This window comes from Convolutriloba macropyga, chromosome 6 (genome assembly GCF_964194025.1).
Source record: "Convolutriloba macropyga chromosome 6, txConMacr16.3, whole genome shotgun sequence".
Lineage (NCBI taxonomy): Eukaryota > Metazoa > Xenacoelomorpha > Acoela > Convolutidae > Convolutriloba > Convolutriloba macropyga.
This window is the reverse complement of record NC_134473.1, coordinates 24,277,519-24,298,871: the sequence shown is the minus strand read 5'-3', so window position 1 is coordinate 24,298,871 and position 21,353 is coordinate 24,277,519. Positions and strand designations below refer to the sequence as shown.

The 21,353-nt window shown below is 39.6% G+C and overlaps 2 protein-coding genes across 2 annotated transcripts; both read right to left on the bottom strand.

The window, feature by feature from the left end:
• Positions 1 to 2,383: 2,383 nt before the first annotated feature.
• On the bottom strand, positions 2,384 to 3,049 carry LOC142341267 (uncharacterized). The gene has a single exon (XM_075392186.1). It carries the CDS (start codon positions 3,047 to 3,049, stop codon positions 2,384 to 2,386), a length of 666 nt encoding a protein of 221 aa, XP_075248301.1.
• Positions 3,050 to 3,367: 318 nt separating this feature from the next.
• On the bottom strand, positions 3,368 to 6,046 carry LOC142341266 (uncharacterized). The gene has a single exon (XM_075392185.1). It carries the CDS (start codon positions 6,044 to 6,046, stop codon positions 3,368 to 3,370), a length of 2,679 nt encoding a protein of 892 aa, XP_075248300.1.
• Between the last annotated feature and the right edge of the window lie 15,307 nt (positions 6,047 to 21,353).

Genomic DNA, 21,353 nt, shown 5'->3' with positions numbered 1-21,353 from the left:
CAACTGGTCGTTTTTGAATATATTTGTCCTTCGAGCCGTAAGGTACATTCATTTCAATTGGTTCAGGTTCCTGATTCAGTTGCCAGCTTCCGATTCAAACTTCTTTACTCATTACTTGGATCTAACCGTTTGTGCCCCCGCCCCCGCTTGGCAGGTGCTGATTTTTATGCCCCTCCCCCACAAAGCAAGTGCCAAAATTTTTATATGAAGAGTTACAAAGTAATGGCACGTGCATTGTTACTGGGGGTGCATAAAGTAGTGCAGGGCATAAACGGAAAAGATCCATTTTTATTCTAGCACAGCGAAAATCTTGTTAAAACGCACTTACTAGTTCTCACCTTAGAAAACTCAGATGTGAAAACATGACAAATTGTGTTCACTTTTCATCTGCTTGAAGGGCTGTTCACCTCCGGTCTAATTCCTTTACGTTTTCCGTTTCCGTCGCACTTTTCAGGACGACGAAACTCTTACCTCTTCAATTTTGTCCAACGGTCTTTTCTACTAACACTTTCATCTGCCAATAACGGCCTTTAAAATTCAGGAAACTCAAACTCCATGCCTTTGTGGTCATCACTCCTGAGCAAAGAGATAAAGAAAAGAGCATTAGGGACCTCCCTCGAGTATATCCTCATTTCCTGTTAGTTAGATATGTCCATCGACAAAAGCATTTGACCATGGACGATTGTTTTAATAAACTCAAAACCCAAAGACTGCTTCTGCTCATCATCTTCCTGCGAATGAGATCTGTATTCTGCTCATTCACTTTTTCTGCAATCATCGGCTCAGGCGTTTTCTGCCTCATTCGACAAATTCAGTTCCAAGTACTTATTTATGAAAGTGACAGCAGCACATCGCCAAACTCCACCTTTTAAATATGCAGTACTTTGGTCTACTAACTTTAAGTCTCTACTAGATCTCTGTAAAATCTGTTCCTTCCGCGGAAATCCAACAGTTAAAACAACACTCGAGAGGCTGGTTTTTGCATTTTTCGTATTTGATTGGAATCAGTGACGCTCCATGTTTAATAAAAGACTCTCATTGCCATCTGCTTCCATTGCAATCTGATCCCATTGCCACTCTGCTTCACCGACATCCAAAAGCGGCTCCAGGATTCCTCGTACAGTTATTTCGTTTCAATTATTCGGCAATAGTTTCACTTATGAATATCTTAACTCTGACACTTTATCTCAGTAACGCCAAACGCCACACTAAACACGGCGATAGGACGTTTGTCCTGTTCAGTAAAAAATTTGTTTTGTTATTATTTGGCTATCACTGATGAACCCTTTTCTTCAAAAAGGATATCCTAGCCAGCGTTACGTCAGTATTGCACCACTGATTCACATTCAATTCGGTCCTATTGAAAGTTAGTCGCAATAGCTGTTGACTCGAAATGCTAATAACAGTTTTACCCTCCTGATAGTATCAGAAATACCGCCAAGAGTGTCCGGAGTGTTAGATTTTTGTTTTCATTGTTAGCTTTCTCAACAACTGCCTTTTCTTTGCAAACCTTGGGAAAAACTTCCGCTAAATTTGTCCAAATAAGAAGCCCTTTATTCATTGATCTCTGCTGCGATTCCAAATGCCTCTCCCTTTGCAATAGTTTTCTCATAACCTTTGGTTGCTTCGCAATTTATATCATCTGCTGAGAACGTTACAGAACTCTTTTAAATTCTCGCAGAGATGATGTTCGGGTCAAACTAAGTTGATTAGTATTTTTCGACGTAGTACTCACTTAATCTCCGGTTGGATCGGAAGCAAAAAAATCTCTATTAATCTTAATCAAAGTTTCTGCTATCAAAATGGAAACAATATTTTGGGCACTGTTTGGAACATACAGTGTCAACCATACAACCAAAGTTTTATTTGTCGCCACTAGCGAAGCAGTTGTGTTTATGCTTTTCGGCCTAAGTCTTGCATACCAAGACAACTTTTCATAAATATTTGTATTTCTGAAAGTCGCAACTATGGTAGCAAATCATAGCAAATCAAGCTCTATAAATACATCATAATTCGTGCCATTGGCACACAAGTTATGGTCAAAAACGGGAAATGCCTTACTATAAATAATATTGAAAGTGAACGTCAACCACTTCTGAGTTCTTCAATAAAATCAACATATAAAAAGCTTCAACGAAAATAGGTTGGGGGAATGAAAGTCATGAAATGAAAGGGTTTTGGAGGACGAAAGTGTAGGTGGGGGGAGGAAAATGAGGGTGTGGGGGGAGATAAAATATAAAGGAACTTGGTTCCTTTACACTCCCGGCAACAAAAGCAAGCATTTGATATGAAAATGTAAACACAATAAAGCAAAAAGTTTTCATTCCGACATTGAGTTTTGTGTGTGTGTGTGAGTGTGTGTGTGTGTTTCGATGAACTTGTTTCAGTGACCCTCCGGCGCACCTGACGATTGTGGGAACACACGGCTTAGGGTTACTGCTGGTCTTTGTACCATTCCTGTAGCCGTCTGGATGTCGAAAATCCTGGCTATCCCGTCTGAACCTCTTATGCTATCCCGTCTGATGCCTCTGGGTGTGAACTCCTTGAGCACCCACACAATGTCACCCGCATCCAGCTCATCATGTGATCTTTGCCACTTCGTTCTCTTGTTGAGCTCAGGAACATATTCCTTCAGCAACCTGCTCCAGTAGTGATCAAGTAGTGTCTGCGTCAACTTGAAGTCCTTAGTGGAGAACCGCTGGTTGCTGTTCACAAGAGGTTTCAAACACATGTGAGGTCGGCGAAGGAGGAAGTGATTCGGAGTAAGTGGTCCCTCATCTGAGATGCTGCAGCCCACATGAGTTAATGGCCTGGAGTTCAAAATTGCCTCGGCCTCTGGCACAACTGTCTGGAAAACTGAGAGTGTTAGTTTCCGACTGCCCAGCACTATTAGTAGACTCCTCTTCGCGGTCTGTATCAGCTTCTCCCAGACACCTCCGAAGTGTGGTGCCAATGGAGGGTTGAAAGTCCACTGAATGTTCTGTTGAGCCAATTGCAGTCTGATGTACTCATTGTCTGGCTTGTAGCTTCTCTGGAACTTTAACTTCATTGCTTGGTTGGCTCCAATGAAGTTTTTGCCATTGTCACTCACAATGAGGTCAGGGTATCCACGTCGTGAGAAAAATCAACGGATTGTCATGAGAAAACAATCAGTTGAGAGGTCATGGCATACTTCTAGGTGGACAGCTCTGGTGACCAGGCATGTGAACAAGCAGACGTAGTGCATCTGGGTGCCCTCTCTCTTGTCCTCAATGTAGAAAGGTCCAAACATGTCCATTCCTGTGTTGACGAAAGGGTACTGCTTATTTGGATCTGGAAATCTGAATTCAGGAAGATCGGCCATTTTCGGTCTCACATTGTCTGCCCTCTATCGTCTGCAAATGAAACAGTATTTCCCCAGACTTCGCAGCACTTTTCTCAATCCAATCATCAAGAAAGTCTGTTGCAGGTGACCCTTCACATGTTCCACACCCTGATGGCCACAGTCATGGTGCGCCTTTTCAATCAACAGTCTTGCAATTTTGCTCCTGCTATGGAGAAGAAGCGGATGTTTTGCATTGTAGGTTAGAGGTGCCTTGTTGAGTCTTCCTCCTACCCTCAAGAGTCCGTCTTCATCTAGAAAGGGTGTGAAGGGCATCAGCTTGTCTCCTTTCTCAAGATTGCCTCCCTTCAACAGTGCAGAAATTGTTCCTGAGAACAACTCGTTTTGGGACAATTTGATGAGGTAGTTCCTTGCCCTGTTCTCATTTGATGCAAAAATGTTAGTATTGGATGTCTCAGGTGATTCGTTTTGTCTTCTAGTTCGAACTTTTGCCCTGAAGCGTCTTATTGCCTGGAACACCATTCTAGTAGAGTTGAGCAGTCGACTCCATGTTAAAAATTTGTCAACCTCAATGACCGGCGTCTGAAGTTGTGTCGCTTGTGTGGCGCATATGTGGGGATCACTGTCCTCGGCAAAATTCCAAGAGTCTTGAGGTTTGCTCAGAAAGTCCGGTGGTTGGAGCCACAGCTTTGGTATGTCTGATGGGGTGAGGCCTCGTGTTCCATGGTCAGCGGGATTCATCTTTCCAGGGATGTGTCTCCAATTCTCTCGGTTGGAATTCTCGTGAATATTGGTTAATCTGTTGGCAATGTACATTTTCTGTCTTTGCTTGGATTGGATCCAACCAAGTGTAGCGGTGCTGTCTGTCCAAAAGTGTTTTGAACTTATTGTAATTGTCATCTCGCTCTCACAGAACCCAGCTAGCTCTGCTCCAAGTGTTGCAGCTTCCAATTCCAGTTTTGGAATGCTCAACTGCTTGATCGGTGCCACTTTTGTTTTACTGATCCCTTCTCTGGATGTGGAAGATCCATCGGCGTTCGTTGTCCTCACATAAACTATGGCAGCAATTGCACTCATTGAGGCATCAGTGAACGTGTGAAGTTGATGGGTTCCATTGGTGCTGGGAATCAAGCATCTAGGAATTTCAATTGAAGTCATGTTGTCGAACTCATCCATCCACTCCTGTAGTTCCTGTTGGTAGCATTCTGACACAGGTTGATCCCAGTTTCTTCCCTCTTTAATGATTCTTTGGAGGCTGCATCTAATTCTGATGGCAAAGGGTGATATCAGTCCGATTGGATCGAACAGAGAAGCTGCCATTGAAAGAACCTTTCTTTGAGTCATCTGTTGTCCTGTGTAGAGAAACTTCGATTTTGCAAACATCAACTTGTCAGTTTTGGGGTCCCACGTCTGACCAAGGATTCTTTGGGCTTTCATTTCCGCCTTGTCTTCTTCCAGTAGGTTTTCTAATGCGGCTGGTCTGTTGCTCAAGAACTTCGTCAGATTGAATCCTCCTGTATGTAAAACAGTTTTGATCTCCTCTGCACTTCTGCGGGCCTCCTCTTCAGAAGGGTAGGACTGCATGTAATCATCCATGTAGAACTGCTGCATGATTGATGTGTAGGCCTCTGGATGTTCTTGTTTGTGGTCATTTGCACACTTCTGCAGAACGAATATCGCACAAGAAGGTGAGCATGTGGCTCCAAAAATGAGTCGATTGTATTTGAAGATCTTTTCATTGCCATCCTCTGTCCAGAGAAAACAGAGATAGTCTTGGTCTTTTGGTTGGATGCCAATCTGCATGAACATTGCCTCGATGTTCGCTGTGATTGCCACTGAGTACTGTCTGAAGCGGAGAAGAAGGCCATGCAGGTTGCAGAGTAGATCCGGCCCTGTCAGCAATGCATCATTGAGTGAGAGTCCCTTATATTTGGAAGAAGCATTTGTGACTCTGCGGATTTTGTCTGGTTTCTGTTTGTTGATCACTGGGTGATAGGGAAGGTACCAGACAGAGTGTCTGCAACTGGGGTCTGCAGTTGTGATGTAGTTTTTATCCAAATCTTTTTTGATTGTTTCCTCATAGCGGTCTCTCAAGTTTGTGTCCCTCTCCAACCTCTGCTGCAGAGCGTGCCACTGAACTTTGGCCATGAAGTAGTTGTTAGGTAGTGTGATGTCTTTCTTCCATGGAAGTCCAATCTGGTATCTGTCACCAATGTGTCTTATGGTATCATTGAGGATGGAAACAGCCTCCTTGTCATCTGAAGACTGTCCCTTTGAAGAACACTGATTGAAGTTCACTCCTTCAATTGTCCAGAAGAGCTGGAGAAGATCTTCATCTGGATCGTCTTGCCGTCTCTTGATATGATTGAAAAGTGTTATGTTTGTGCTGTTTGACTGTCCGACCCTCTTCTGTGTGTACCTCTGAGGAATGGGCCCTGTCAGTGTCCAGCAAAGCAGAGTGTTGACTCCGTATGGTGTACCAGTGGGTCCCGTTGTGAACTGTCTGGGAACTGTTGCTGTGAATGCGTCTGCTCCAATCAGTATTCCGATCCGGTTGTCCCTGATTGTTGGAAATCTTATGCTCTGGAGGTGAGAATGGTCTCTGCAGATCTCATTCAACATTTCAATTTGAACTCTTGGTATGCGAAACTCGTCCATTGCTGTTGCGTACACAGGGATTCTGATCACAGGACAACTGCTGTACAAAGCTCCTATGCCGATCATGACATCTGCTGTTTTGACTGAGTGTTCACCATGAAGTGAAGCTAGTGGTAGAGTTATGTCTTTTGGTTGTTGAACTTGAAGTGCATCATCAACCTTCTGTGTTATTTAAGTATTGTCACTGCCACTGTCCAGCAATGCGTAGGTTTCAATGCAAAGATCTCTGTTGAAAAGTGTTACTGGTATTGCCTGCAACTGAATCTGCGGTCTGATCCAAGAAGTCTCCTGCTGGTTGCTGCAGGTGTAGTTTTGTTGCGGAGTAGTTGCCTGCTGCTGAGCCAAAGTGCGTTGATTGCTACTCTGCTGTCTGTTGTTGTTGTCGTTCTGCGTGTTCATCGGCTGAGGGTGAAAACCATTTTTGTTCCAGTTGCCCCTGTGTGAAGTACTGCTGTTAGATCCACCATGTCTGTTTTGAGTTCCACTCTGTTGGTTGTAGTTTGAACTCGTCTGCTGCCTTTGGTTTTCATTGTTAAAGTTACGTCCAAAGTTTGACTGGTTTTGGTTTGTTTGGGGTCTGAAGTTATTTTGTGAGTTTTGGTTCCAGTTCCCATTTGGTTGTGCATATTGTTGCATCTGCCTTGCATCTGTCCTATGGAGTGTTGAGTGATGGAAGCCATTGCATCTGTCCACAAGGTACCTTGTTTTTTATTGACAGAGACCCTTTTCATGACCTCTTAGACAGTTAGGGCAGAGATTGAACCTTCTCACACAACACTGTCGGTCATACACTGACTTTTCCAAGTATTTGGGACATCGACCAAGGTTGTGGTTTTGTGAGCAGAGTTGACATGACACATCTGGTGGCCCCCTTCTAGAAGAACTGTTCACTCTGGTTCTCTGGTTCCGTTGTGGGGAGATGTCCTCACACGCCTCTGCGTAGGAGTCAATCCAATCAGCAAAGTGGGTAAGGTTAGGTTGCAGCAAGGCTTGGCTTCTTGTGTGTTGATTCCATCTGATTATCATGGTAGCGTTCAGTTTGTCTCTGGCCATTCTCAGGACGGCTGAAGACTTGAGGTCAGCTTCAAAGTTGTGAAGCCTGAATGTTTATACCAGTCTCCTCAAGAAAGATGAAAAGCTCACAAAAGTGTTTGGTTCGTCCAGTCTGGGTTTCGGCCACTTCTCCAATTGATCTAGGTATGCAGCGACAATATGCTGTGGTTTGCCAAACTTTCTGGTCAGTTCAGCGATAGCTTCATGGTAGTAGTCCCCATGGTAGTAGTCCCCCTAGTAGTCCCCCAGAGTTTTGGAGGTATGTCGTTTTTTGAGCGTCTGAGAGGCCACTGTTGTTGTGAATGGTCGCTTTGAAGAAGCTGAACCACTGGTGCCATTTCAAAGGATCACCTGTGAAATTATCAATTGATATCTTGGGCAAACTCATTGTGTTCTAAATCATCAGTGCCTGGTGTTGCATCCAGTCTGGTGGAGAACTCGGGAAACTCGGAAAGCCATTGTATAGGTTGTTGTTAGAGCCGTTGTTATAGTGTACTTCATGCCCGGTACAACTGTTCAGTGGTTGTTGATTTTGTGGTGTGTACCTATGGCCCATGGTAGGACCAGCTTGGCTATTGATGTGAAAAGAAAGTGGTTGTTGCAAATGCTCAGCTCTATCCTCACTCTCATGTTGGTTCTGTCCTCGAACATGGTTCTCTTCTCTCGATCGAATTGAATTTTGCCAGCCCTCATCTATTCTCAATGCCCCTGTGAGAAATTCTCTGTTCCTTCTCTCTTCAATGTTAAAAACGGGTTGAGAATTATCAGGGTCTTCTGAGTCGGACGAGTCAGCGTTGTTTGTTTCCTGATTGTTGCGGCTTGCCAACTGATGTTTCATTTGTTTCATTGCTCTATTGCGTAAAGGGTACTGTTTTCTCAGTAGATTAGGGGAAGGCGCTGCTGATGTGTTGAAAGCAGATTCAGTGTCACTTGCATCCGTTCTGTGTGCTTTTGCTCTCTGTTTGCCTTTCAGCATGGTTATGTTTCTTTCAGTAGATTCATTAGCAAGTGTTGTCAACTCTTCACTTGTTAGCTGTAGCTTCATGAGTTCACTGCAACTTCTGTCCAACTGCTCTTTTTGAGACCTCAAAAGTTCCAAAGTTTCACGTCGTATGCTTAGACCTTCGTTACTATTGCTTTGTTCTTCGAAGAGGTCTTTTACTGCGTTCCACTCTATCACTTTCAGCTGAAGTTGTTGCTTGAGGCTGTTCTTTGCTGTTGATGATGCTTTGGACTTGTTTGGCATGTTGATTGTGTTAGAAGACTTTTCTTATTTTACAAAGTTTATACTGCACTGTTACTGCACTATGTTTCCTTGTAACAGCCCTATTCTAGTTTTTGTTATGTTAAACCTATTATTTAAATGAGGCTGTTGCTTACTGTGCTTAGCTAATGCTTTTGTTTAATGTTTGATTGCTATGTTTATGCTTGTCGCTATCACTAAGTGATGTTTGATACAGATATGATGCTAATCAGAAGTTGCATAGAGTTAAAATTTTCCACTAATCAGTGAAATTCTTACAAACTTAGATAATATAGATGTTTGTCTGGTTGCCTATTTGATTCTCGAGCGCGACAGAAGGAACCCTAACCTGTGGTGGTTAACTTTCGACTATTGTGTGTGTCTACTGACACTGGTGGGGGGATAACTTCACGTTCCTATAAACCTTAAGGTAGCAAGGGCATACCAGGCCTTTCTAATCCTAAGTTAATGTGTGTGTTGGTGGTGCTTTAAATTTCACCTAGAGGAGGACCTACTCCTTTCAAAACTAATGCGGAAAGATACTATATTGATCCAACGATAACTAGTCGCCTATTAAAATCCAGCCTTTGAAATGAAGACATTCAAATCCGCAAGCAAGACCAGCCCATCTGTTGTGACTAGGCATCCCACGCAAGCATCCTTTTCAGGAGTACTCTCATCTCAGTTTTCACTTCTAGGGCCAGATTAACAATCAGTTGGATCATTTGTGATTGTGATGTTTTTGATTAAAAAGTGTGAAGTTATCAAAACCAGAGTTTAAAATGTGCTAAGTGTCAAATGTATAAGTTCCCCCCTATAAAATCAAAAATTCCCCAGTCTGCGTCGAGCAAGTTTCAAAGGTCCTTTTTTGACCCTAGGATACGCCAGAAATGTTTATGCTCTTCGGCCTAAGTCTTGCATACCAAGACAACTTTTCATTAATATTTGTATTTCTGAAAGTCGCAACTATGGTAGCAAATCAAGCTCTATAAATACATCATAATTCGCGCCATTGGCACACAAGTTATGGTCAAAAACGGGAAATCCCTTACTAAAAATAATATTGAAAGTGAACGTCAACCACTTCTGAGTTCTTCAATAAAATCAACATATAAAAAGCTTCAACGAAAATAGGTTGGGGGAATGAAAATCATGAAATGAAAGGGTTTTAAAGGACGAAAGTGTAGGTGGGGGGAGGAAAATGAGGGTGTGGGGGGAGATAAAATATAAAGGAACTTGGTTCCTTTACAAGTTGTCATAGCTAAACTCGTCACTATCAGTAAAACTATCTTATTCCTGCTCACGGTTATCGGTTTCTTTGAATGCAATATTTTCAGTTCTACAACTGCGTAAGGCTTGCTAATATCCAATCCACTAGCAATGCCTCGGCCAAACATCTCCCTAAGCTGCTCATCTCCGGACTCCGGTTTGTCACAACTTGTTATGTTATTTCTGAGTGAAACACGAAATTACTACTCCAATTAAAGTTTTCTCGACTTCTAATTTCCTCCAGTTGTGATACTTTGGAGCTGTTGTTACTAAGAGTTGCTTATGTAGTGGTTACTATCTATTTGTGCCCCTGTTAAATAATACTTCCTCAGTAAATGTCCTCACTCCCAAACCAACAGATTATTTTTGCAGACAAACGTTTGCTCGAAGAGGTTGTTACGTCTACGCCAGAAACCGATTTGCCGAAAGCCGTTGTTTCTAACTTGCTGATAGCATGTTCACGTTTTGAAACTGCGTTCTCAAATTCCTGCTTTAGTATCAAGTATCTCTGACAGACATCCTCAGGCGTCTGTGGGAAACTGAACAGTATTACGTCAAAGAAGTTAAACCTGTCTTGAAAACTAAAAGCACGATTTTTTGATCGGAATACCAAGATCCAAGCACCAAATAATCTAAATGATTAAGTGCCCCGCCGCAAAATATCTCCACATAAAAACTTAAAACTTCATAGACAACTAAAAAAATGCTCAAACGACTCCTAAACTTCATACCAGGAGGGTGAGGGGAAGATTCAATAAAATTTATTTGTCTTTAGCGCTCAAATTCTCCCCATTTCTCTCGGTCAAAAAACATATTAATTCCTCTTACTATTGTCAACATGCTCTTCTACGTTATCTACTGCCACAGTCGCCAGCTTTGAGCAATTGCCGCAAGTCTCTTGACGATTCTTGCGACAATTCTGGCGGAGGTTTTTCTCTTTGATTTTCTTTGAACAACTCTACCTTTATCAAGAGAACCCATCTGTGATACGTATGGATACCTATTATATATCGAAACTCTTATGTGTACTAAATTATTTATCCTCTATATCTATAATTATATCATGCGTTTTATAACTAAAAGTTATGACTTCTATTTATTCACCTATATTAATATTCCCGTAAGTCTACTAAATTATTTCATATTTTGTTCATACTAGTTTATCATAAGTAATCATAATTTCATTTAGTTATCTGAATTCAAGTTACTCTGTAAACGCTCTTCATAATCTTAATCTAGATTTAACAACGGATTCGCGCCGCGTCTCCAAGAATCAGAATTCGTAATACACAAGTTATTGTGTATTCGCCTAGCAATTCCTATCGTAATCTCGACACCAGTATTCGCAACGCGAATCCTAAAGTATTCAATACGATAAAGTATAACATGGCGCAGCCAGCGACAAAGGACAGCGGCAAATCCCCACTTGGAATTCAACCCTTTTGGGAAAAGGCAACACTAGAACCTCCAATTCGCTGGGAGTTTTGGAGAATACAATTGAAACTCGCAATTCTCGCCCGAGAAGGAATTGAAGTAGATCTCCTCTTATTGGACCCCCCAGACCATGTCCTCTTACCTCCTGAACTAGCATATGAAGATGCAGTTGACAACCCGACGGCACAATCAGAGCGAGACCGACGTACCCGCAATGAACAAGCAAAAACAGCGTGGAAGAATCAGTGTCAACGAGTTACAGCAGTTGGTATACTTTGCGGTGATAAACCGTGGAAGTTGTGTGATCGGAAAGCATCCTCTTTGATGTACTTGAGCTTAGGCATGGAAGGTCGGCGCGTATTCAACTCAAAGAATTCGACCATCAATCTTGAAACAATTTCAACGAAAGATCTGTGGGATATTCTCAATACAACCTTCATTCGGATCCACAATATAACCTTCGATAGATACCTATTCCTCACCCGAAAACAGCAAAAGGGAGAACCTATTGAGAAATTCTATGGACATCTCAAAGAACTTTCGGAAAACTGTGACCTTGGAGATAAAGGAGACACGATCATCCGGGATGTCTTTATTGCAAACATGCAAAATGAAGACATTCAAAAGGAGCTCCTTAAGGAAACAGTAGACCCGTAAAAAGCATTGGCAATAGCGATCAATATCGAGATGGGTACGCTCAACCAATTAAAAATGAATGCAAGCAAAACCGAGTCACATTCAACTGTTAATCAAGTACAACGGATGCGCATCGCAAATGCTACCCCTTTCTCCAATATGAATACAACAGCACGAAAAAAGCCAACAACCTGTCATTTCTGTGGATCCAATTGGACCTCTGACCACCGAAATAAATGTCCCGCTCGGGGAAAAAGATGCAATAACTGTGGTATTGAGAACCACTTCGCAAAAGTTTGCCGAAAACCTAAAGATCCCAATTCCTACCCAAAACCTAAACCGCGGGTCAATAACGTAGAAAAGGACGATCAAAATGAAGATGTCAATCAGATTTCGACTAATTTTGATCCTGATTTGGAATCAAACTATTCTTCAGATGAAGATAATTGTGTAGCAGCAGTATCCTCAACAGATTCCTCAACTTCAGTGGATGCAATCAATCTTCCCGTCATCTTTGGTAAAACATCAACAAATGTTTTGGTGGATTCGGGCAGCGTATGCACAATAATAAACGAATCCTTGGCAAACTCCATCATTTCACATGATTCAAAATCGAAGTGGATACGCGAAGCGAATCCTAAACAATTGAAAACATTTTCAAACGAACCTATTAATACGGTGGGCATTCTTCAAACTTCAATTCAAAGCAGTAATTGGTACGCAAATCCAATAGAAATTCAAGTAGTGGCAGATGGACATCGTTCTCTATTGGGTAGAGATTTGTTTCCAGCTCTTGGACTCTCAATACATCAATCAAGTAACAATGTAACAATTAATCAGGTAGATCAAGAATATTGCCCAATCAAAAAACAGATCGCTATTGATTATCCCGATCTCATCTCCAGAATTGGTAAGTCCAAAGTACATACAGTTCGTTCAAAATTCCACAAACACTATACTCCATCCCACCAAAAGGGCCGTCGTGTTCCTATAAATTTACTAGACAAAGTATCTGCTGAGCTGAAGAAACTTTCTGAACAAGGACACATCGAATAATTACAAGAATGTTCGGATAAAAACTACATTTCCCCCATTGTAATCACAGTCAAAAAGGACAAATCTGTAAAGTTAGCTCTTGATTCAAAAATATTAAATAAAGCGATCCACAAAAACAAGTACCAAATGCCAAATATAGATAGTCTTATCGATTCAATCTCACAACATATTAATAATTCAAACTTAGGAGATCATGTCTACTTTTCAACGATTGATTTAAAATACGCCTATAGTCAATTAAAACTGCATCCGGATACCGCACGTCATTGCAATTTTAATATCAGTTGCGGCGATGCAACTGGCACATATCGTTTTAAAATATGGCCTTACGGATATGCCGGCTGAGTTTCAAAAGGCAATGGATTACACATTGGTTGGACTAACTAACACATATTGTTTTCTGGATGACATAATTGTAGTTAGCAAAGGTACCAAGGAATCGCACCCCAAATACGTGTACAAATGTCTCCAAAAACTCGAATCCGATAACCTCCGAATTAATTTGAGTAAATGTCATTTCGCAAAACATCAAATAAATTGGCTTGGCTTCACATTCTCACAAAGTGGTGTTAAACCTATAGAATCTAAAACAGCGGCAATTGCGGAAATCAAAGCTCCAAAAACATTGAAACAATTACGATCCTTCCTAGGTAGTGTTCATCATTTAAGCAAATTTATACCCAATCTTGCCAAAATATGCCATCCCCTTCGGCCATTATTAAAGAAAAACGAAAAATTTATTTGGAATGAATCTCATCAATTACATTTTGAACACATCAAAACTGTTATTGCAAATGCTACGGAAAATACTCATTTTAATCCAACACTGGAAACGCGAATCAAATGCGATGCATCTCGCCAAGGTTTAGGCGCTGCGCTTGAACAATTAGATTGTGACGGGTGGAAAACAGTAGCTTTTGCATCTCGTTTTCTTAATAGCAACGAAGAACGCTATAGTGTAAATGAACTCGAATTACTTGGGGTGGTGTGGGCCATCGAATATTTTAAATATTATTTATTTGGGAAGACTTTCACAGTTTTAACAGACCATAGAGCACTTCTTTCAGTTCTAAAATCACACCGTTCTAATAAATCCTACAACAGTAGATTAACACGATGGATTGATCGTTTGTTACCATTTGATTTTAATATCGAACATATTCCTGGTACCAGAATGGGTTTAGTTGATTATATTTCGCGTCAACCAAATCAAAACGCTAAAAGTGTCAATCAATACGATGAGGAATTCATGGTAGCAACAATTTCCCGTATTCGCGACGCAATTACATCTTTATTTAGTCACGCGAATAAAATTCCTTTCCAAAAGCGGCACATAACCAGTAATTATAACCAACAAGTAAACAAGACGCGCGTCCACGGTTGCAAACCTGCTAACATTAACACGAATAACTCAAATACCTCAATTAATCCACTCATTCCTCGAGCACAAGTAAACAATTACAATTCTGAATTCACTTCCAATTTTAATTGCTTTGCAAATCAATTGATTAAAAACACTACTGCATCCGCATCACGAATCCAGTCAAATAAATTTAATTGTAATTCAGCCGCAAAAACAGAAAATAAAGTGAACCACATAACAATGTCCGCAAAAGAAGTGCCTCAATCTAACCCCCCAACCCCTACTACTGCTCCCAAAGTAACCTTCCGCACTCAATCAACCCCTATAGCGACAACCAGTACAAGCCCTAACATCCACACCCCAATTTCATCATCACCCGATATACAAGACATTGAATTATCCAAAGAGGAAATTTTTGAAAGTAACTTAAATCAACTATTTACAAAATCCTTCTTAGCCGTCCTAACAAGTAAGGACGCAGTATTAAAAGAAATTAGAGATTGTGTCCTCCAAGACGACGAGAACCGCTGTAAGGAAGTTAGCCCCTATATTTATTCATTCTGGAAGGACCTTCATGTGAGGTCCGGTTGTTTGTGTGTGGATGAGCGCGTCGCCATACCTAACTGGATAAAGGACGCGGTACTGGAATCCATACACATGACCCACCCTGGTAGTTGGGGCATGATTTCATTATCTCAGTATGCATGGTGGCCATATATGCATAGAGAGATTCTCGCCAAAGCATCAGACTGCGGTCCGTGTACCGATATTGGTAAGAATTGTAAACCTATTATACCAAAATCTAAATGGTATCCTCACAAGGCTTGTCAAGAACCAAATGAAGAAATTCAAATTGACTTTGGGGGCCCGATAACAAATGATAAAGATAAAGATATTTACTTTCTGACATGTATAGATAGTTATTCAAAGTATCCAACAGCTCGAATTTTTGAACATGCAAATGGGACAAAAGTAGTAAAATTCCTCCGCGATTATGCTTATACTCATGGAATCCCGCGAACAATCCGCCTAGATCAAGCTACTTGTTTAGTAGGTAAACAAGTTACAAACTATTGTAATGAAAATAACATTAGCATTCTCGATGCGCCAGTCGGAGACCATAGAGCAATTGGATTAGTGGAGCGAATGGTACAGACAATTAAACGGCGGTTATCCTGTATGAAAACTGAAAATAAAGATTCATTTTCTACATCTAAAGCAATTAAACAGATAGTTTTTGACTTACGAATAACAAGACAGAAAACAACACAGATAACTCCATTCGAAGCTCATTTTGGTCGTCTGGTGAATACTCCGTTACGTAATATTAGCACATGTCCATCAAGTTTAAATTTAACATATGAAAAAATTATTAATCACTATTTAGATGCTGATACAGTTCCTGTAGCCAAATACCTCGATGATGCTGGATGGGTCAACCCGGAGAGAAGCGATCTAGAAGTTGAGACGGCTATGAATAAAGAACAACAAGACGCAGGCCTCCGGTACCGTGACTCAGACGACAAGGAATCGCGGTTCATAATCCATCCCAAACTTACGAACCCCATTCCGAGAACAGAAAAATCATTGAGTGTAAAGCTGGCCAGAAAGATACCAAACAAAAAGAGGGCGAAGCGACAACTTGCTGGGCTTTATGAAGTTTTAAAACCCGGTTCATTCGTCACCAAATCCTCCCCCACGACAACCATAATTAATGAACCGGGGCGAATGCCAGTCAAAGTCAGAGACAGTGATCTGGCAAAGTTTGGCACCAAGGCTGAAAGATCTACAAATCTCTGGACGTACGCACAAAGGCGTCCTGCGCCTTACGAACAGACAACTGAGATAAAGATTGCCAAGCACAGCAACGACATCAAAAAACAAAAGCGAGGGGAAATCAAAATTCGACATCGGCATCGAGACACCACCTCAGTTGTTTCCTCAGTCAATTCAAACGTATCTAGAGCCCTCACTGTACGCAAACCCACAAAACCACAGCTCAAACGTCGTCGAAATGCAGCCCCAATCAACGACAATGATAACGCAACAGTTCAGGAACAACAATTAATATCAATAGTACCCGCTCCGCAAACGTCTTCCTCCCAAAATCAACAGTCTCAAGACGCACATCCTGAACCACAAAAACATCAAGGAACCCGAAAACGAAATCGACCCCAATTCTACGGTTTCACGGACGCGGACATTTCGCCTACAAGTTCCTTGACTTCTACCAGTTCCGGTAAACAGAAAAAACGTAAATCGAAGAAAGAGAAGCAAGAGGCAGCAACCGCAAATACAGTAGTAGCCATGATTCAGAATGCGGAAAATTCAAGAATCCCATCTCCCCCAAGACCGGAAATTCAAATCGGCCAAGTTTCGCCACCAGATTCTAGAGTTCGATACCATGAATACGAACAAGAGAGAGAACTATCTGTTTGGGATGCAGAAAATGAGATCTAAGTTAAAAAACTCAACAAAACTGTCAAAAACTCAATTCACTTATTTAAACTTGTTTCCATTTTAATCTAAAATTAATGTTAACTTTGCTTTATTTTACAACATTTGCTTTCCTATTGTTAGTTTTACATTTATTCAAGTATTTGCCCTGCGAATCCATTCATTATTGTATGTGCGCTAAATTTATTTCAGTTCATGTATTCAGTTTCCGTGTTCAGAATTTTGAAGCGTATTCGCTTTGCAATTCCAAAATTATTAAAACATTGAGAATGCTATGTGCTACAATTATTCGTCAAGTGATGATAATTTATATGCATTAACTCACACAGCTTATGTGCAATTGAATGTTCTTAGAGGTATAAGCCTCGCATATGCAAAAATTTTCATTGTCAATTATTCTTAAATTTCACATTCGTAGTACTTCTACAACTTTGAGTTTAGTTTTGTTCACCCAACTCGGTTACATGTTTTGTGTTAATCTAAAAAATTGTAAATACATAAAAATTTTTTTGCCACGAGGGAAATGTGATACGTATGGATACCTATTATATATCGAAACTCTTATGTGTACTAAATTATTTATCCTCTATATCTATAATTACATCATGCGTTTTATAACTAAAAGTTATGACTTCTATTTATTCACCTATATTAATATTCCCGTAAGTCTACTAAATTATTTCATATTTTGTTCATACTAGTTTATCATAAGTAATCATAATTTCATTTAGTTATCTGAATTCAAGTTACTCTGTAAACGCTCTTCATAATCTTAATCTAGATTTAACAACGGATTCGCGCCGCGTCTCCAAGAATCAGAATTCGTAATACACAAGTTATTGTGTATTCGCCTGGCAATTCCTATCGTAATCTCGACACCAGTATTCGCAACGCGAATCCTAAAGTATTCAATACGATAAAGTATAACACCATCCAAGAGCGCCATCCTATAATTTTGTTTTTGCCGTGAGAACGCTTGTAGCTGGGACTGGCTAGTGCCCAAAACTGTACCAAAATTGCAAAAGATTTGTTTACTGATTCGTCTACTTTGCTCTCTCTACTTTTCAAAAATGCACTCTGGATAACTGAATTTTTGATCAATAATTATGATACAAGTAGGAACAGTTAAAGCCAGAACCATATGACTTCAACAGTCGAAGAGTAGTTTTTACTTCAAAAACTAATTAACGGCTCACTCTAAGTCAAACCAATTCAATCAAGTAACATCTAGTTTTGTTTCGAACAATTTGACAGAACGTATAAGGGCCACGCTGCGCAAAGAAAATTAGTCACAAGATGTTATTTATCTTAATATTGGCTTCAGTTAACCGGAGTTCCGAGTTGAACTCGATTTGAAAATTTCAGGATGTGGCAAAACTCATGTGTCAAGCTCAAGAATCCCTATGCAAGAACATGCATCCTGATCTCCATTTTCCCCCAGTTGTTGATATTTATGCTACTTATCCTGCCGATACCTTTATTTTGCAGAGGAGGCAGCCATCTTTGCTCTCTGCTTTATAAATAACTTTAACAATGATCATAATCGTCTCATTGATTTTAAAAGGGTGAAACTTTGATCCTCCTATTCCATTTTCTTGCGAGAAATTTGTCAGCGTTGACATTTCGAAATTGAAAGTTCACCAAATTGATTTCCTCACGCTTCAGTGTGTTTTTTATAAGAACACTAGAACGCTGGTGTTGTTTTCATTCATGAGAGTTCAAAAAATTTTATTAAAATAAATGTTGTGTCTTTTTGTTTGTTCTAAAAAAGGAAATTGAACAATTTTATGCTACGGAAAAATCTATCTCAGTGTTTTTCTCTTCGGATACGCAAATATCTAAGGAAACACCAGTAAAAATTTCAAGCCGAGTGAATTTGCATGGGTTTTTTCCAAAAATTTTTGAACAAATGGGTCTCTCTCGAATAAGAATTTCGCAAACAACACTTATATTTTTTAGGCAATTCAATCCAATCTCAAAAAAATTTCTAAGCAATGATAAGTCCTGTTTCAAAGATCAAATTACTTTAAAACTTTCAATTTCAACGCATAACTCGGCTCTGGAACATTTAGTTTTTTAAACTATCCACCTTTTTTTAAGAAAAAAGATTTTATTGAGAAAATCGGTTCCCTCCTCTTAGGTTTCAAAAAGACAGATTGAATTGACTTAAATTTTCGCTTGTACAATTGACGTACTGACACAATTTGAAATTAGGAAATCCAACAATTATTTTCAACTTTTCCGAAAGATTTTACCGACTTTCTTCTGCAATCCAAAAACGCTCCTGAACAATCACTCCCAATGGAAGCTCTCAATAATTGCTTACCAACTGTTGATCCAAAACTTCACTACTAGTACAAGTAACAAACAAACAAGAGTTCAGTTCAGTTTACTGAATTTAAATTTTTCTTGAATTTCCTGTCTTTCAACAGCATTATTGCTCTTTATAAAATTGTCATGGTTCCTAGCTTATTTGGCTGTTCCAGATACACACCCGTTCCACACCAAACTTAGCTGAATTACACTGTGAAAAAAATCAGATTTTAGTTATCACAAAAGTCTTTCCTACAACCATACAGGAAACAAAATCAATGGAATATAATTTCCCACGTTGTTTGCTTTGCTTGCCCCTAAAAGAGTTGTCTTCAAAATTTTTGTCGGTTTTACTTTGTTTTCTGTCCCGGTTAATTTTGACGTTAACCATTATTTCAAGTAAATAGTTTTCTGTATTTGGAGAAATCCAAAAATTGCCAAGAGTAATTAATTTTTATAAACCATTTATTTTGCGGTCCATTTTTTATCTGCTATAATACCCATTGTACTTTCTTTAAAACAACAAGTAGTACTTTCAAATCTACCGTTATTAACAGTGAACACACAATTAAACTTTCAACGATCTAGCTCTCAGAAATTCATTTTTAGCGTTTCCAGAGAATTCGGAATTAAAATTACCATAGGTTTTTACAAAATCTTTGATTCACTTCTTTTGTTGTAGTTAAATAAGATTCTTCTGTTGTATGTAATTCGATTTACTGCGTAACGATATCCTCTGTACATCATCCTTGGCCTTTCTGACAAGTTGATCACTTTTCAGAGCAGGTTTTGTATTTTAAATTAGCAAATAAGAACTAGATTTCACTTTATACTGGACACGATCGTTCTGCTTGTTTACTTAGTAAATGTATTCAAGACCACCATTCAAAAAATCTTTCCTACATGGTAAATGTATTTTATTACGTAGTTTACTTTGTTTGCCCAGCAAAAAGACTGTTACGAAAACTTTTGTCCGTTTTACTTTGCTTTCTATCCCAGTTGATGCTGATGTTAATCAGTAGGTACAAATGAATAATTTTCTGATATTTTGGAAAGTCCAAAGATGGCCCACTAGTTCTTAGAAGCCTAATTTATTTTTTACCGTTCATTTTGCAGTCTATTTTTGTCGGCTAAATTACCCATTTTACCTTTCCTTAACAAAGCCGGCATATTGCCGGAAAATAGCCGCGATAGGTGCTTTTTGGTTTTGCCCACAAGTCTTTTAATAGACCGCTAGACTGTTTGGGTTAGATTCGGACTGTCATTTTAAGGAGAGAAAAGCTCTATAAGGAGAACACCCTTATAGGGCTTTTCAAAATCAACATTCGAAATAAAAAAACTCAAGACTCTAATAATAAAGAATTAGGGCATATTTGTTTGGCACTTCTTAGATGCACACTATTGAGTTCAGAAGTCATTTTGTTGAATGTGGTAAGTCACGCGGGACGCAGGGTAAGACGAAACAAAAATCTGGTAGACGGAGTAAAAAAAACATAACGGGACAAATCCTGACCTACAATTCAAAAACATTTCATCGACTAATAAAAAAAACTAGACTTAGAACGGACTGCGTCAATTGCGGAAACCATTTCTAAAAAAATATCAGATAGAAAAAAAACAAACAAAGTCAATGTAAAAATGCTGCATGAAAACCAAAAAAACGTTTAGCGAGAAATGGAAATTCGGTTCAAACCAAAAACTATGTCTAGAATTTAGCATTTAGATAAAAATCCGATCCAAAAAATTGAAAAAACAGTAAAAACAAATCAAAGTGAAATTTTCACATGTGAACAAAAAACAATTATCATAAAGGGCATTTTTGTTCAAACACCGCATTCGCGCTCTACTTTAAAATTAGAGCAAAGAACTTTCACGCCGCAAAACCACTCGCTTTTTCGCTCCACTTCCTGTTTCGGCGTGACCAAAATCACTACTCCAATTTGACTTCAAAAATCATGAAAATGTGCGAACAGATCTTACGAAAAAGAGAGCGCCCCAATACAATGCAAATTCTGAATTGTAAAAAATAGGAGCGCAATAATAGCCGCCTGGAATTGCTGACGCCGCTAAAAACACCAATTAGTCCTTTCTAATGTACCGTTATTTACAGGGAATACACAATTAATTTTTCAAAACAATTTCTCGCTTAGAAATTCAGTTTTAGCGTCTTCGTAGGAATTCCGCTCAAGATCGTTCGGTGTGTTTACTTGGTATATATACTCAAGATTAGCTCGAAAAATAGCAAACCAATTGTTTTTTTTCTCAATCTTTGCGTATCATGAGAGTTTCGATCTTAAGATGTTCACTCCAGTCAATTCCACACTTGCTCAATTTGTGTTTGCTTTTGTATAAGACTTTCCAATTTCTGATTAAGTATTTCCAGGCAGCCTGGATTGAAGTCGGTTCGACAAAATTGCCCCTATCTTATTTTCGCCATTTTGAGATTTTGATTGTCTGTATTTGACGTCTCAGCTGGCACTGCGCATCTGAAAGCATGTGGCCAGTATATAATCCAGCGGTGCTCATCATTAAACTTTTTTTTAGAATTC

Coding starts and splice junctions, on each gene's coding strand:
- LOC142341267 (XM_075392186.1), bottom strand. CDS start 3,049: ATGAAGTTAAAGTTCCAGAGAAGCTACAAGCCAGACAATGAGTACATC.
- LOC142341266 (XM_075392185.1), bottom strand. CDS start 6,046: ATGATCGGCATAGGAGCTTTGTACAGCAGTTGTCCTGTGATCAGAATC.